The sequence below is a fragment of the Daktulosphaira vitifoliae genome, unplaced genomic scaffold (genome assembly GCF_025091365.1).
Source record: "Daktulosphaira vitifoliae isolate Bord-2020 unplaced genomic scaffold, ASM2509136v1 Scaffold_5, whole genome shotgun sequence".
NCBI classification, from domain to species: domain Eukaryota; kingdom Metazoa; phylum Arthropoda; class Insecta; order Hemiptera; family Phylloxeridae; genus Daktulosphaira; species Daktulosphaira vitifoliae.
The window spans coordinates 13005232-13024999 of NW_026099576.1; the positions used below are offsets into that span (position 1 = coordinate 13005232).

At 27.2% G+C, this 19768-nt stretch overlaps 2 protein-coding genes across 2 annotated transcripts in view; both read left to right on the forward strand.

The window, feature by feature from the left end:
• LOC126908151 (uncharacterized) overlaps positions 1-19768 on the forward strand; it is a 45218-nt gene that overhangs the window by 21848 nt on the left and 3602 nt on the right. The window contains exons 2-3 of the mRNA XM_050690060.1: positions 14301-14437; positions 14744-14879. Coding sequence (XP_050546017.1) covers positions 14407-14437; positions 14744-14879 — 167 coding nt within the window. The 5' untranslated portion in view covers positions 14301-14406. The remainder of the gene's footprint in view (positions 1-14300; positions 14438-14743; positions 14880-19768) is intronic.
• LOC126908130 (uncharacterized) lies at positions 476-7136 on the forward strand. Its single transcript, XM_050690023.1, has 4 exons — positions 476-731; positions 5750-6288; positions 6441-6574; positions 6652-7136. The coding sequence occupies exons 1-4, from the start codon at positions 626-628 to the stop codon at positions 7088-7090; spliced, it is 1218 nt and encodes a 405-aa protein (XP_050545980.1). The 5' UTR covers positions 476-625; the 3' UTR covers positions 7091-7136.

Genomic DNA, 19768 nt, shown 5'->3' on the forward strand with positions numbered 1-19768 from the left:
TATTGTTAATATTAAATATTAACGATTAAAAGCTTAATTTGTCTGTATATTGATTATTAGACATTTCAATCTTTAAATTATATTTATGGGCGTTAAATATTAAAAATAATATTCTATTTATGAAAAATAAATCCATGATGAATAATCCAAAAATCGACTTTTAACAGAACATTTGAATTCTTCAATTCAGTTAAACAGATAGTCATAAATGTAGAATCGATATAATCGTGTAATATAAGAAATACAATAAAAAAGATGCCTAAGAATTAGAATGTATTAGTGATACATACTTATAAGCATAACTAAATAATTACGCTCAGGTAACTTATTTTTTATTCAACTTGATTAATAAATTAATTTATTAAAATGAAAGAATAAATCGAATGCATAGCATATAATAGTAATTTATATCTTTGTAGTACCTCACTTTTGTTGTCCTGTAGTACCTCCTCTCATTTTAGCTGTGTAGTAGAAGCTGAGCAAGAGTGGTAGGTATAGCTACTTCAGAGTATAAATAACAGTCATAAAACTAATAAGTTGATTTTCCACTCTAAGTTTCTCACAAATTATTTCTGAGTTTCTATTTACTTTTCTTTTAATTGGTGTTTATACATAACACAATAATATGATAATTTTAAAACCCCTTTTTCCTTATATCTATTTTCTTTTTTTATTGAGTGTGATATATAATTTCGGTGATGCTGCTGAAGACTTACAAAGCCAATCAAAAGGTAATCTTTTTTTTAGATTAACAAATTAAGTTTTTTTAGTAATGATAAAATTAAAAAAAACTTCATCAATTTTTAGTTCAATATAATATTTTATAAAACATTGTTATTATTATGAGTTTTAATAACACATAGAAATTTTTTTAATATAATATAAGTTAATACTTTAAATCTGTAAATATTTTTTTAATATATTGTAATATTATTAAAGCACTCTAGCTTGAAGTTCGCTTTAAGCAAAGGGGATTTTTTTTTTGAGATTTGAGCATGGATTTTACATATTTTTTTTATGTCATTTAATTTTTTTATAAAATATTTTATTAAGTAAGTTTTTTATAAACTGTATAAACATAAATTTTCCCATTTCACTATAATACTATAAATGTTTACTCGAGTAGTTAATAATTCCATGGTATGATAACATAATGATATTATAACATTATTATTAAATATTTTACAATATTAATTTTGATGATAAAATAAAGAAGCAGTAATGTAATATAACGGTTCTCGAATGAAGTAGTTAACAGATACCCGGCCAGTGAACTAAAAGTAAGTCACGCCCTCCTTTAAAATTTATTCACAACAATTTTTTGTATTAAGGTGATCAAGTAATAAAAATTTTACGAAAATAAAAATTTATAAGTTTAAAAAATAAGTTAAAAATTAATTAAATTATTTACAAGAATTGTAATAAATTTGGCTACTTTAAAGAAAAAATTGAAGCATAAAATATATGCTTTAGATTAAGTATATAATACTTAAATTTTATTTAATTTTTTTATTAATAGTATGAATTTTCCAAATATAGTATTTAAGGTAAAACAAAATACTATTTATGTAATTTAGTAACACAACAAAATTGTAATTGGTAAGACCCTATTATACCTATTTACTACTCTGTCGTGGTTACGGTAGGAAAAGAAAACGAACTTTTTAACAATCGTTTAACTAGACTAAAACTAATTAGGATAACAATTTTAAAAGGTAATCAATGGTTTTTAAAGACAATATACTACGATATATTACGAAAAAATTATCAAAAAATAATCACAGGTGCGTACGTTGACCGTGAAATTTCAATCACAAACTGGTGCCCGTCAAACTATTAATTTATGTCAACGCTGCCGGTCGTCAATTAATGATTCGGGTTTTGTCTAATGAGTGATTTAGGAAAGCACAACACGGTTGGTGTATTACTATCTTTATCCAGATGATATCCAGATCATTGCAATGGTAACACTACGGGCGAGTCATTCTCCCTCCCAAAGTGCCCACTAACAATCCAAAATGTGGTTACTCTTTCCCTCGTTTCTGTGTGTTGGGAGAGCTGTTGGGTGTGAAACTTATCGAGTCTTTTAGATTTTTCCATCTGGTGAGTTCAGATCTCGTCGGATGTCCTCCAGCTCGGTCTCCTCGATCGCCAGATGTAGAGTATCCTCTTGTACCTAGCACTTCGTTTGCTCTTCTATATTGCTGGCTGTTACTGTCACTCCCTCATTACTTTCTAATTGGTTTGGTCTATGGTTGGTGAGTGGTACATGCCTTAGTAGTGCCTTTTGTTTCTTCTATTCCGCCAACTCCCGTTTAGCTGGCACACGACTTGCCGATCCCGTTTGGAACTCCTATTGTTCCAAGGTGACATGATAAGAACTTCTGTATGTCGGATTTGGTATCTTGGTCAAAAATTAAAAAAAGTTGGGTCTTGTACCCGTGGACAAAACATTAGTGGGGACATTCTCTCCAGTTCTAACGGAACTGGTTTCAGAATATCTATTTTCGGGCTCTTCTCTATGTTTTGTTTTATTTATTTATTTATATACTTAACGAGACAAATTCGTATAGATAAATATTATAATATAGTAGATAGTATATCTTTAATCACACAAAATTAAAATAAATACATAGTGTATAAAGTAACATAATTAAGTTAATTAATATACGAAGACAAAACATTTAAATTTAGATTATAGATAATTATTAAAAACATTAACATTTGGGAAATTAAACAACTCAATATTATATTTGTTACAATTACCCATAAAGTGTATGACAGGTGAATCATCACGATTAAGTTCTATATAAAACAAATTAGAATATTTAGTATTAATGCGGGGAATATAACATAACATTAGTAAGTTGTTTCATTAAAAACTCAAGATAATAATAAATACTATTCAAAACATCACTTAAAAAGGTAAAATCACTTATTAATCTTCTATTACTTAGAAGTCCAATGTAGAGAAGACTACATATTGGATCATAGAAAGAATGTGGGATTCATTCAATACTTAATTTAAATGATAATATTCTTTAAAAATGATCTAGAATATCCTCAAATGTTGAGATATGACATTTTGAATAAGGAGATCAAAAAAATGGAACCATACTCAACAACAGAATGAACAATTGAAAAATAAAAAATATTTAAATATAATAATAAAATGTATAAGCAAAGCTTCTTAACGACTGTGGTTTGGATGGGTGAATTAAAACACAATTAAAAAATTAACAACGCAATTTTTGATTAAATATAGCTATAACTACAAATGTATATGGTTATGGTTTCACACTCAATATTTGTAAATGGAGTATTAAATATTTACAAACAACAGTTTTATGTTGAAATGTTGTTATTAAAAAATTAAGTAAATAGATAATTAAATGATACCTATAAATATATGATCCATAAAGATGTTGACATGACTTACGCGCAATAATGTAGTCGACACTGGTTTTGAGGGTAGAGACCTGTGGGCCGTTTATTAATGAGCAACAACAGGTTATTTAAAAATAAAACAAACCGGAAAGACGAACACAATAATAATAATCTTCGCATAATATCGCGGTACATTCGCTGCTGGCGTCCACGACGCGGTGTCCAGCATGATCCTTGACCGTCAAAAAGTTAGCAGCGTTGATGGCGATGGTGCGGATCGGTTCATCAACATTGTCGCTTTCACAACGGGAGGAAGACTCTCGCACCATTTGCGGCGGGTCGTCGTCGGCCGTGCAACATTTGTTGGACTTTGCACCGTGGCGTATGGCACGCGATGTTGGTCAGTCAAATACTCATAGTAAGGCGACGGCCGATAAAGGTGGCACGACTCAAGGGGCATCGTGTATAACGAAGCGACGCGGGGCCGTTCTAATGTCTGTACGACAAATTCAACCTAATCAACAGTAATTTTGCAAAACATAGTTATTATTAAGATATATAATAACATTATATAATAAAGTCTACAACAAGAAATCTGAATGAATTAATAGATTTATATATTTTTAATATAACTAACAAAATACACATACAAAATATATCTACAATCATTAAAACTAACAAAATATGCTTGTAAAAATACGAATATCACGTTAATTATAACAGAATGGACATTATATGATTTTGCATCATTGTTTTGTATTTATGAATGAGTTCTCTTTCATCCAATTTTTCTATCTTTTGTAAGATTTTTTTTTGAAAATTAATACTGTTCTCTAAAATTCTATCAATAATATATTTTTTATAAATATCTACTATTAATAGATTTTTACGAGAAAATATTTTTAATATTGTAAATTCTTGGGTATTTAAGTAATACCAATTACTGATGCCTTTTTTTCCATGTACGATTTATTTCAATTTTGCTAGTCAATCTTAGTGAAATTTATTTTCTCCCCTATATTCCATTAAGTAACAATTTAGATACAATATTACGTCTTCTGCNTTTCTCCCCTATATTCCATTAAGTAACAATTTAGATACAATATTACGTCTTCTGCTTCAGCGGTAAAATGTTATGCTGATTCACCCCAAAATGTAATACATAATTGTTTTTAATTGAAATATATATATATATATATTTGTCAATTAATTAAAAGATATTATGACATATTGTAGACAATGACGTATATGAAGTAGAAAATTCTCTTATTGTATAGTGTCCACGAATTGTGAAACTTTGCTTTAACTTTGCTCTTAAATTTTGTGCAAAGACCAGTAATATCTCTTGAGCATGTATCCAGTGTTAAATTTATAATTTATTTATGTGTAGTTGGGTTTCTTACCAACAATTGTTTCATTAATGAAACCATTTAGTTCCAGTATTTGTGTACACTTTGGTCACATTTGAATATTGAATACTATTTTCGATTTCTTTGTTAAATGTCGTTACATATTATGTTATCAAATATGTCATCCGCAAACCGTTTTCCATTTGGTGATCTTAAATTGGAAATTTTTGTCATCATTTACTTAGTAACTACAAATATGAATTGAAGTAATTTTATCACATTCATCACATTAGAATTAGTAAAACTATGTTATACTCATTTTTCTTTGTAGTTAGTACTTAATTTTTGTATTTTTTATTGTTTTTATTGTTTTACTTTTCTAATTTTTTTGTTTTTTAATTTGATAAAATAAAATTTAGCTAGCAGTTTTCATTTGACATACAAATTTATGCGCATGTGCATAGTCGTATTTTTTTATTTATTATCTATCCAAACCTCCGTTAAGAAGTTTCGCTTCAAAAAATTCCATCCTATTCAAGTACGCCAGTCGCCAGTCGGTACTTTATTTTTTCAACTTTATCCAACCGTTTCAACTTTATTTTTATTTTATTTATTTTGATAATTTATTTTTATTGTAGCAACGTAACGTTAACGTTACCTAGAAAGTAGCGAATTACTGTGGTTCTTCTACAAATAACTCGCTACTCCCAACTACTGAGTACATTATTTTAAATAACATGAAATAGTCTGGCACTATGTGCATAGAAAAAGCATATGAAGGTAGTTTTTATTCTTTAAAATACTCAGGTTTGAACTAAAATATGGATTTCTCTTTATAAAGTTCATTAAAACAATTAATGCACAAATAATATTTGATTAAGTATTTAAACTTATTCACTTTAAATATGTAATTTCTATACTCCCGAATGGCATATTTCCAATACAATTTTTTACACATAATATTGATTGTAAATAATTTATTTCTTACGCATTATTTTAATCAAACTATTTAGATTGTACCTTGTCAGCGAAAAAAAGCGACTTCAAGTTCATGCCTATTCCATTTATACCAAGTGGATCAACTTATCAAATTTTATACCCAAATGATAAAGGTTTTATAAATGTCCAACAAGATCAGAAGTTCAAACTAACTTGCGTGGGTAATAATACGTTTGATATTGTCGCTCCTAGTGATTCAGAAATCACAGTGGCTTGTGTAAGTGGAAATGAACTTAGTTACCGTGGTCAGAATTATGAGTATGACTCTTTCAAATGCGAGAATATACCTAAGTCTGATTTGAAATTAACTGATGAAAAATGTCAAACCAATCATTCAATAGTGACGATCGGATTTGCCACTAAATTAAGACGATTAAATATGTTGAAGATTTGTTTTGATATGGAAACAAAAAATAGTTTATTTGCGTCGTATGTGACACGTTCGCCATATAGTATTTATAATTTTCATGTTAAAAATAGGCCTCCATTTGCTAACTCACAAATTCTTTACGGAAAAGTGGATTTAAATAAAATTTACAGTATTTCAGAACAGGTAAGTGTATAATATTTTTCCTTAAATCTTAGAATGATTACTGAAAAAAATATATAATTTTTGATTCTCAATATTTAATTGTTAAATCATTCCTTATAACATTATATTTATACTATAGTTAGATATTGGTGTAATATTAAATATTTTGATAGAAAAATACTATTACTAAAATTTTGGGATCTCAAAGTCAAATGACCAAATACTTAGGCGATAATCAACACGTATTGTCACGAGGACACTTTGCGCCAAAAGCGGACTTTATCTATTACACTGAACAATATGCTACGTTAGAATTTTTAATATTCATTAATAGAGTTAAAAGTTTTATATAATTCATTAGAAATAATGGTCATTGTGTTGCAGATTTTATTTTGCTAATGTGGCACCTCAATGGCAGGTATTCAATGGAGCACTATGGTCAAATCTTGAAAAGAAAACAAGGGAAAAGTTGTCTCATGATAGCTCTAAATATGTGATAATTACAGGAACATATGGAGTTTGCACTTTAGAAGACATAAATGGAGTCCAGAAGCCCATTCATTTGCTACCACCTAATAAGATAACAGTACCTTTGTATTATTGGAAGTTGGTGCACAACCTTGATACAGAAAGTGGTACTGTATATATTGGGCTCAATAATCCGTACCAGAACATCACTGATGATTTGTATATTTGTCCAAATACTTGTGTCGAAGGTTTGAATAAAAGTAACGATGACAACAATGGACTAATGTTTTGTTGTACTCAAGAAAATTTCGAAAAAATTTATGGAAAAATAGATACATCTTTTTATACTGTATAAATGTAAAAAAGTTAATTCTCAGTAAAATAAAATTCACTAACATCAATTTTTGTTCGAATGAAACTTGATACAGTTGTATACCTTTTGTAAAAAGATTTTTATTTATTAATTATAATATATATGAAAAATTTTCATATAAAATATTTAAAACTTCTTATCTAGTTAAATTTCATAAATATTTTCAAATAAAACTTATGATTAATGAAATTAAAAATTGTGATATTGACATTAATCACTTATCATTTATCATTTACTGTAAATAAGTTTCAATTTTATAATTTTTTAACTAAAATTACTCAATTTAAATCAAAACCTCTTTAAATTATTTAAATTACTCTAACTCATATTTATTATTTGCTTTTTTAATCTTAAGTGTCCAAAATCCGATATCGACTAGAAAATTATTTTATACATTTTCATAATTATAAATATTATTTTATATGATATTTAAAGTTGATAAGAAGTGTAATTAAATATAAACCATTCTGTTTTGCCTCAAAGTTAATAAAAATTCTCCTTATTTTTGTAATACTAACATTTTTCCCTCATGTATATTAGGGTGTCCCAGAATTTTGAAGTTTCGGAAATGCTTAGTGCATACCACTCAAATTTATTTGTATACATATGAAAAAGAACACAAAAAAATTTTAGGTCGATCAAACAAGTTTAACTCGTGCCGACTTTGGGTTGAAAATTAGTTAAAAGGGGTAGTTTTTCAGTTATTTGCCATTGACTCGTTTATTAGTGCTCTCACAAAAAAATATATAGGAAATAAATTGTGGATATAAATGTTGTGTATAACTAAAGTTTGTATAATTTTTTTTTTAAACCCATTAGTTTTCTAGAAAAATTGTAAAAATAAGTATTATTTTGCAAAACTGTCGAAATTGAGATATTTACGAATATTGCATCATATCTGACGAATCGTTTATAATAAGAAGTAATATTTAATATAAAAATTCTTCAAATTTTAATTTTCTAAACAAAAAGTAATGAGTAAAATTTTCATTGGGGCGATTGCTTTATTGTTTTAACAAGATTAATATTTATTTTTACAAAATATATGAGTATTATTGGTTAATTTCGTTTATCATCTGGTATGTTACTACAAAATTTCTTATGAAGTACGGTTATAATATTATTGTATTATCTACATATAGAGTAAAANTTATAATATTATTGTGTTATCTACATATAGAGTAAAATTATTTTGCTATTATTAAATATTTCCACAAATCATGGAAAGATTACGACTTATGATAATGAATTCTTTATTATACTACTTTAGTCGCTTGCGTTATTATATTGATTTTGTTTACCTCTGTGCAGCCTATTTTATATTTTTAATTTAACGTAGCGTCAGTTTTAATTTTTATGTTATTTTGAAGTATAAAATATCAAGTTTAATTATTATATTTATTGAAAGTTTTATTTATCAATAAAAATGTCACTAGTATTGAGGAGTTCCAAAAAAGAAATATTCTTAATAGGTGACATAAAACATCAAATTACGGGTTCAAAACTTCCTTCTAATGGCCAAGTACTTGCTGTTTTATTTTATAATATGCGTGAAGTAAAATTAACTGTGAGTGAAAGTGCGAATCTCGTCCTTCGTGAATGTATTATATTTTGGGCAAAGACGCGAATACCAACAAAATCAATATCAAACTAAATTATTAATAGTTAATTTATTTACCAAACTGTATAAAAAAACTTGTTGACTTGTATCACATTTGGAGAGACCTGCAAAAGAATGCAAAAAAGCAAACGATTTATTTCAAAAACGTGAGCAAACATTCATAAAAAATTTAGATAATTTATTTGATATTGCTAATGTGGATGCAAATAAATTAATTAAAATTGAGGATGACAAGATATTCCTGCAACGGCAAAGAGAGCCTGGACGACCTGGACACTTAGCTGGTGTGGATAAAAAGTTAGCAGATAAGGAGGAAAGAGCACGACTTAAGTCTATTGCAGAAGAAAATAGGAAAATAAAGTATTTAACTCCGTCAACTTCTTCAGAATTAAATGCACATATGCAGGATGATTCATCTTGCAGTTCTGGTGAAATGATAGATTTACAAACAAATTTACCAATTGTATCGGACAACACACCTTCCAAAAATGAAACTATTACAATTGTAGCAAAAAAAGAATTTATTACTCCAAAATTAGTAGCTGCGCTAGATAGATGTCAATTAAGCACAAGAGACTCTGTATTTATCCTCCAAGCTATCCTTGAAGCACTAGGGTATAATACAGACAAATTTACTATCAGTAAGTCGCCTGTACAACGAATCCGTACAGAAAAACGCAAGGAGCGTGCAAATGCCATAAAAGTGGATTTTCAGGATGAAGTACCAGACATTGTTACGGTACACTGGGACGGAAAACTGTTGCCTGCACTAGAAAATTGTAATAAAAAAAAAGAACGACTCCCTATTTTTATTTTATTCAGAAATAAAGAACAACTGATTTCTGTGTCAAAATTAGAAAACTCCACTGGTAAAGAACAAGCACGAGCTATTTGGAATGCTATCACTAATTGGAATCTGGAAGATAAAGTGCTAATTTTATGCTGTGATACAACAGCTTCCAATACAGGACGCATTAATGGCGCATGTTCCTTATTAGAGCAAAGACTTGATAGAGAATTGCTTATTTTTGCTTGTCGCCATCATATTTNAATTGCTTATTTTTTCGCCATCATATTTATGAGCTGGTACTAAAAAGCGTTTTTGAATTAAAAAACAGTCACGTGACTAAAGTCCCGATATTCCACTATTCAAAAAATTTAAAGAAAATTGGAAAAATGAACAATTGAAACTGTACTTGAATTTTACCATGCGGAATTAACAAAAAAAATTGTCAGAGATGACTATCGAGAGCTGGTAGAACTTTCAATAATATTTTTAGGAGGAGATTCAGAGAAAAAGTTTAAAATTAGGCCTCCAGAAGCAATGCACCAAGCGAGATGGATGGCAAGAGCTACATATTCTTTGAAAATATCATTACTTAGTTCTCAACTAAATATTACTAGCCAGGATAAAACCGCGTTGCTAGATGTTTGCTTATTCATTGTTACTACTTACGTGAAGCCTTGGCTTAAAGGCGTTCTTGCAGTAAAATCACCTCATCAAGACTTGTGTTTTTTAAAGTCATTAAAAGCTTATGAAACCATTGACATAAGTATTTCGAATGTGGCACTGCAAAAATTTAGTCAGCATTTGTGGTACTTAACTGATGAAATTGTAATCTTAGCACTATTTGACGATGAAGTTGAACCAGATATAAAACGATTTATGGTAAAAAATTTAACAAAAAAAAGTGAATGTACATTTGGAAAACGATACATACCGACTGATGGTGAAGCGGGATTATTAATCGTTAATAAATCGAACTCTCACTTAAATTTATTTGTATGATATTTTTTAATTTGTTTGATTAATGTAATAAATATGAAACTTAACAAACTATAAATATAATTTACAAAATATTTGCTCCGTAATTTTATTTATAATTAACTTAAACGACAATATTTAAATACGAGTATGACTTAGATTAATATTAGAGCGCGTCGCTGATGGTTCAGCGGTGGAACGTACACTGACTAGATTTATAATAAAAGATACATTGCTGACCAGTTAAACAAAGATAACATACAATATTATAGTGAGACTCGCGCTAACACCGATAAAAGAAGAACTTGGCGGTTTGTTATACGGTTAGTATGAAAGATAAACATGTATATTTTAATATGATTTTTTATTTAATGATAACTGTAAATTATTTTATTTTAGACAAAAATATCTGTGATTTTGTGTCAGCCAAAAGTAAGTTCTTATTTACCCGTTTAGAAATTGATGATAGTTTTCTGAACGAATGTCCATTATTTTGGGTGACAAATGCTTCAAATATAGCAGCCCATAAAACTGTATCAACACTGAAAGCTGTAAATGATACTGCTGAAAGGGCTGTAAAGTTGATGCAAGATTTTCATGGTTTGATTACAGTTGAAGAGGAACAAAAACAATTTTTGTTGCGTTGTGTGCAAGAACATAGAAAATTATACCAAAATTCGAACAAAGAAACTCTCAAGAGAAAATATCCCCAATAATAATTTTTTATAAGTACCAGCATTGTAATTATAATTTTTTTAAAATTAAAATAAACATGATAAAATTATCATTTTCAGTTGGTATTTTTTAAATTTGTTTTGTATTAGCATAAACAGAATTTGACTACAAAAATTTAACCAATAATATTCAATATTTAGTAAAAATAAATATTAATCATGTTAAAACAATAAAACAATCGCCCCAATGAAAATTTTACTCATTACTTTTTGTTTAGAAAATTAAAATTTGAAGAATTTTTATATTAAATATTACTTCTTATTATAAACGATTCGTCAGATATGATGCAATATTCGTAAATATATCAATTTCGACAGTTTTGCAAAATAATACTTATTTTTACAATTTTTCTAGAAAACTAGTGGGTTTAAAAAAAAAATTATACAAACTTTAGTTATACACAACATTTATATCTACAATTTATTTCCTATATATTTTTTTGTGAGAGCACTAATAAACGAGTCAATGGAAAATAACTGAAAAACTACCCCTTTTAACTAATTTTCAACCCAAAGTCGGCACGAGTTAAACTTGTTTGATCGACCTAAAATTTTTTTGTGTTCTTTTTCATATGTATACAAATAAATTTGAGTGGTATGCACTAAGCATTTTCGTAACTTCAAAATTCTGGGACACCCTAATGTATATACATAAATATTGTTTCGTACGAGGCAGTTATACTGTAGGACGGCTAGTTGTGCACCGCACTCGAATGCCGTTTTACCTTAAGCCTTTTTAAATCGCTATTATTGAAGTGGGAGTGAGTCACCTGGGGGATGGCGGCTAACGGTATATCCAATAATTAACGAGAGTAGACAATAATTAAATAACAAATAACCACATATATTTGAAGTTTTTCAAAAAGTATCTTAAATTTAAGGGGTAACGAGGGCCCTTAAATACTAAAGGTCGGCGAAGTGGCATAAACAATATAGTTAAATCAATAAATAACATGTCGTAAACCAAAATATAATGGGGGGAAGGTGTTAACAATGTAATGAAAATATTTATAATAATTTTACGGTGTTTATTTAAGATAGCTCGCTATCTTAAATAAATTATAATAATAATATAGTTCATATAAATTATAAATTATTAATAATCGTTATTAATTATTTATTAATTAATTATGAAATATAATAATTTGCTTACCTTAAATTAAATTTTTTAAAAATTTTTTTTTAGATAGAAACGCTGAAAACTATTTTCACACGTTTAAACGTGAAAACGTTTTTTAATAATATCGTTCTAATAAGTATAAGGTTTTTTTTTTATTATTCTTAATCTATACAAATGGTCAACATAATTTTAAATGCATGGGTTTATTAGATAGTGAGGTGACCGGTAATACCCACTGACCATAGTTCCCCCAGTCTATCCTACACGAAGCGAAATAATTAAGATAAATAAAAATTATTGAAATTAATAGTTTATTTAGTTGTTTAATGATGCTATTAATGTTTAATATAAATATTTATTTTATCCAATACAACTATTTCTAAGTAGTACTTAAAATATTTAAATATATTAATAACAGTTCATTAAATTATTTAAATTTATTTATGATAACTACTGTTAACTTTAGCACTTAAATGGTCACATTATTTGATTTACCACCAATATTTTATCGAAAATGTGGTAACTTTATAGGAGTATACAAAAGAATAACTTAGACCCAGGTATGTATACCTCTTGAAATGCATCACTTCATTTATACAAGTACTTTCAATATTGATTGAGAAAAAAATTGGTCATAGAAGTATTTGTATAATCAACAATTTTATTTAATTAAAATTAATGCAATTAATAAATTTAATGAACACAATGTTATTATTGAATTACTTATAAATACATTTTAGCTTCGATGCGAAGCTGAAAAGGTATTAGTTTTACTATAATGTGTTTTTTATTTGTGTCTGTTACCACTTTTTCTTAGCTTTCACCGAACCTATTTCTTTCAACGATACGTCAAAAGATCACAAATCGTATATAGTCGAAGTCATTACCCTCAAAAATTGAAAAAAATTCCATCGTTCCCCGTAAATGGGAGAAACCTCAAAAAAAATTACAAATTTAAAAATCGCTAATTTTCGAAATTTTTTTTACTTAAAACTGCCATAACTTTCCTAAAAATGAACAAATCAATAAAATTTTTTTTATAGATGCTTGATGTCTTTACCTATCATTTGGTATATTTTTTTTATAATATTTAAGATGACAACTTTTTTAACAAAAAATTTACTTTTTCAACTTAACTTTTGAAAGTGTTCCGGAAAGTCTGAAACTTTTATATATATCTTAAATTAAAGCTAATGTAATGCACTTTATTATGAAAAAAAAATTTCAGATTTTATTTTGTCTTCACGGTGAAAACGGCTACTGAATGGTATTTTTGTGTGAAAATTCTCGATTTTATTTTTTACATTTTTAACTTTATAATGCTATAACATATTGAGAAGTGTATGGATCAACATTATTTTTTTATGAGAAATAAGATTTATATCCCTTTTTTATTCGACATACTTTATTTTAATCAGGATACAAATAAGGAAATAACAGATCATGTAGATTTTAGAATAATCCACCAATTTTTTAAAATAAACACTATCTAAAGATTTGCATCGAAGCGTTTTTTATGATAGTGATTTTAATCACTATGATTAATCATGCATGTTTTTTTATCTGATTTTGTTTTACAAAATATTGGTATTTTACATAGGTTTATATACCCTAAAATCTAAGATTTATTATCTATAAATTATAGATTATAAGATTTATAATCTAACAATTATTATCTGGATATTAATTCGTGAAAAAGATCATACTAAAAGTTAATGTAAAGTATGGTTTTAAAGCTACTGTAATTCTAATTAATTCATTACAGGTTAATTAGAAGTACTATTTTAACTTATTTTATTTACTTAGAGAAATAAAAGATAATAGGTTCTTAAAAAGATAAAGGATTACTCATTATGATACTAATATGCGTCAGAGATAATGTGTTTTAGAAATGATGAAATATAATAGAAAAAAATAATCGGATCATTACAAAGATATTTATGTATGTTTAGATGAGTTGGAGAATTGTCTATATAAGAACTAATACTCTTCATCCGATAATCAAACTATTACAAAATTATTCGCTTACTCGACACTGAGCATTACTGAACGACTAATATGAAATCATTAACACTAATATTCCTATTCGGTAAGCTATAAATAATATTATCTAGATTTTGTATACAATAAATTGTATGTATACATTTTTATGAACTAAAATGTTTAACAAACTTATTTATCAAAAATAAATATAAAATAAATACTTTAGTTAGTCCAATAAAATAATAGAGTTTAAATATTTTGTTATCTTAATTTGACATTACCACTATTGATTAATCAGTTAGCTATATCAAATCAAATTTTAATAGCTAATTAAGATTAAGTAGTTTATGCGTCTTATTGAAGTTTGTCTAGTATAGTTTAGTAACGTAACTTTTTAATTTGAAACATGTAGATTTAGCTGCTGTTATGTTAGTGAACGGTGCTCCAGCTAATGATAAAAATGATGGCACTAATTCCAAACTAAAGAAGATTACTTCCTCAACTACAATTTTTCCATCGTCTACAATTTTCCCATCGTCTACAATTTTTCCGTCAACTACGATGTCTACGTTTAACAAATGTAACATAGTCTGCACAACTGACTACAAACCAATTTGTGGATCTGATGGCGATAAAATAAACTTAAGCTTTGGAAACAAATGTGTACTGGATAAATATAACTGTGAACACGAAATAAGTAAGTGTTTAAGATCAATACGATAAGATTTATTAAATAAAAATGAAATTTATAATTAAATTATCTTTAGTTATGAAAGAAATTTTATGCAAAAATAAAAATCTTCACTTTGGGTAAAAAAATTGGGCATCAGGACCCAAATTAATATAATCCAAGGCTGTCATTTTATGTTTTAAAATTCAAATAATTAAATTTCGTAAAAATCCTGAAATATGAATAATGTTTTGTAGATAAAAAAGTACTTTTAAACATATACAATTATCAGCTAGCTACTTCATTCAATGATTGATTATCAAATAGACACAAAAACTAGGATTAAAATTAAACGAATGATTATTCGTGAAGCTTATATGACATTACATGAAAGAGGATATACAAATAGGGTTTTTAAAGAAATAGATAAAACGTTCTATAGACGAATATGAATTTTGAAATTTTGGTTGTTTTAAACACGTTTAAAACATTACTACAACCCTGTTTACTAAAGACATTTTATGTGTTATCGTATCATTTTATTTATCATAGTATTTTAAGATGTTCTATTTATAAATATTAAATTATTACAATAATGGAGAACAGGGCTATGTTTAGAAATTGTGAACTTTTCATTTTATTTTAATATTTAATTTTAATAATTACAACTCATTAACATAGAAAGTAGAAGTTTTGAAACAGTAAAATCTGACTTTTTTTTAATAGTGATAATTATTAAAATATTACTAGATGGTTGAACTTATCATTAATTTAATATGGTACAATCATAAGCATATATGGTAAAATTTTTTGGGTGGCAAATTTAATATTTCCCCTTCAAAAAATAATTTTTGTATAACAATAAAGAAAAAAGTAATATATACTGCTTTTTAATTTTAGTTTGTATGAAAAAAAAATCCTCCCAGTAACAGATTCTGGAACATCAGAGTTGCATCTAAGGGAAGTAGCGGGTTCGATTACCCCAAATGGCTGGCTGGTTTAACATTTTTTATTGTTCACATTTAGTTCTATAATTTTTCCTGAAAATAGTATAGATTAAAAAATAAGTGACAAAAACGAAAAAACTAAAGATATTAAAAAAAAAAAAAATTTTCCACATAATGAGGAGACTAATTTTAGTTATAAGTGAGGTGACATAATGCCCATGCACTCATGACCTATTGGTCCATTATGCACACCTCATACCGAATTGTCTTGATTCGGTTTACACACCTAAGTGTTATTACCAAAGTATTATTATCTATCATTGTATAAGGGTGGACTATCAAGTCACCCCCTACAGATGGCCAAAAATACTTGTCTTTCTGGCGATATTATGTATCTCTCTGGGTCTTAGGTTTTTAATATCTTTATTTTCAGGAAAAGATTTAAATCAGGAGACTAAACTGTAACTTTTTTTTTCTATTAATAATTAATTAGCAATATTTTCAATATTTAGTTCCACCTTATTAGTCATTCAATTTCTCTTAAAATAATATTTTTGGAGCTTGTTAGTTGGATTGCTAAAAACTTTTGCAGTTGTTCAAACCCAGCGGATTTTAACAAAATTTTTGTGGGTCTTTGAAAGTTAAAAGTTTTAAAGATGTACTCGGTAAAAAATTTAGGTCTTAAGTCGATAAATGTTCTTTTCGAACATACATATATTATCTTTGAGCTTCAAATTACAATAGCTTTTTTGAACATAATTTTCATAATTGTTCCATTAGTTAGAAAATTACATGAAATCGTAAAATCATAATAACACATTAAAAACAACCAGTAAATTTAAGTAAAGTATAATAACAATAACATTTTTTTCAAGTTAAAAAAAAGAAGTTTTGTTACAGTAATTTATGATTTATTAAATAAATGTATTTATTTTTCACAGAATTAATAGTTAAATTAAATGACGAATGTCCAAACAGCAAAGGAATCCGCTTGGCTTAAATGACAAAACAAATCAAAATAAATACGTCCATTAAAAATTTGCTGTAATAACTTTAATATGCAAAATGGTTGACGCAGATTCATTCAATGGAGCTCTTGCTTGAATAAGAATTTCTTTTTATTATCTATTTAATTTTAATTTTAAATATAATGTACACGACACTTAACATCACACATGGATAATACTTTTATAACCATTATCTTAAAGTATTTTTTTATCTCAATTTATCATGTCATTGTTATTTCATTTGTTTTTTGGAAAGGGCAGACCCCTTCCTTTTAATATACATATTACTTAAAAAGTTGCAAAAATTCTCCCTGAAAATATTTATAACTAACACTTCAATCAATTTTTTTTTTGTAAAAGGGGGATAATAAGGAGTTTATAACCCCCTCCCATAGGATCATACCATAAAACTTAAATATAGACAAATTATTTGAAAAAAAAAAAACAATAATGCCTTTTGGAGTGATTGAGCACAACTGACCAAGTAAGAGTATTCTGACCATCATCAGAGTAATATTTGAGCCCGAATGCCTATTATTTTGGGCTATTTATATTAAGTTGGATAATATTTTCAAAGACATGAAGTGATCACCGACGCTACAAATATTTCTTTATTAATCGTTTTATAGTAATTTATTACACATTATTGCATTTTCAGTAATAATGATCTGCATTTCAAAATGTTCTACCGTTTGTTTCATAATATCTTGCACATTAATCATTATCTTACGTCTAAGGTATTACTATTACACATTGTTAATTATTTCCTGTTTCTTTTATACAATTAATATATGTTTTTTATACAAACATACTTATTATTGTCGTAACTCAAAAATATAATAAAAAATAAAATTATTATAATTAGAGGAAAAAAGGTTAGAATGATTATTATTGTGTTGTTAAAAAATGATGGGTGAGAGTTACTTTTGATTCAGGGTGTAATTCGAGGGTCATAAAATAACGATGTAAAAAAATTTTACCTGGTAAATTCTCTGGTTCTTATAATTATCCTTAGTGGTGATATCGGTGAAAATGATAAATAAAATACACAAATTCAGAGTTTTAGTTCACAAATTAACATATAAAATTTCGACAATGACGATTACGACGTTCGCACAACTTAATGAGGAGCATGAAATGAACAGCGCAATACGGACCACGAAAAGAACAGCCCAATACAGAGCATGAAATGAACAGCCAGGAGCAAGGGTTTGCTCTGGCTTTTTATAATATTTTTTTACCCCCAAAAATCGTCACTGTCGAATTTTTAGTATAATTGTTTATTGATAAATAAGCATGAAACACAGAGATCAATACAGATGAATAGAACATAAATTATTTTGACATTTACATATATAACATTAACATGTTATATTTTAATACATGTCATTTCATTTGATTTATTAATTAAAATCATAAATAGCACATTGTAACCATGTACTATAAATAACTATAAACTGCCATAACTTTTATTAATATTTATTTTTATTCTACTATTAAAGATGAAGATAAAAATTCATAAGAGCTGAAGTCAACTTAAAAAACTTACTTAAATAAATTAACCTGTAATTAATCTCTAATAATCTAGTAATAATCATTTGTATTAATGTACTTATGTTTGAACATAAGTAAAAAAATTAAAGGATATGCATTTATATTTAACCCACTTGGCCATAATATAATAAAAACAAAAAAAATGATAAAAATTATTAATATGTTTTAAGGAATAAAGAATAAAATATCTTTTTTTGAAAAAAAAGCTGCATCAATAAAGACTTCTAATGATATAATAATCAAAAATACATCGGCTAAGACCAATGAACTAGATAAAGATAAAAAACACGTAAGATATGAAATAAATATAAAAAAGAATAAATACAGTTTAAAAAAACTAAAAAACACGCTTTTAAAGCACATCGAACTAAAAAGTTAAAAATAATTTTTAAAATTAACTTAAAACAATAATGAACGAAAAATACTAGTATTATTGTGAAAAAAAGCGTGGGTGCTTTATGCCATATTTTTTGTATATTGAGCACCTNTTATTGTGAAAAAAAGCGTCAGGCGCTCAATATACAAAAAATATGGCATAAAGCACCCACGCTTTTTTTCACAATAATACTAGTATTTTTCGTTCATTATTGTTTTAAGTTAATTTTAAAAATTATTTTTAACTTTTTAGTTCGATGTGCTTTAAAAGCGTGTTTTTTAGTTTTTTTAAACTATATTTATTTTTCACTATTTAGTTTCATGTCATAATAGTAGTTAATATCAATATCATGGTTGTAACGGGTAACGGAAAATAAGGGTTCGATTCCGGAGAGGGAGTCTAAGAAACGGCTACCACATCCAAGGAAAGCAGCAGGCGCGTAACGTGGAGGTAGTGACGAAAAATAACGATACGAGAATCATCCTCCGTAATCGGAATGAATACACTACATATCTCTTAATGAGAATAAAGTGTATTAATATATAAGTTTTAATAGTAATTAGAATATATATATATTTAAAGGGACTTAAGTACGTAAACGTATCATGCATGAGGTATAGCCGTGTTTATGTGGGCGGGCATGGCGGAGGGAACATTATACACGAGGCATATACGGCAGCAGAGGCGTCGGCTGTAGGAATATATAAATGAATATTAATATATACGTATAAATATTAATATATATATATATATATATATATTAATATTAGCGTTGGCGGTAGGAATATATAATCTTCGCATAATATCGCGGCACTTTTGCTGGCGTCGAAGACGCGATGTCCGGCGTGATCCTCGGGCGTCAATAGGTTAGCAGCGTAGATGA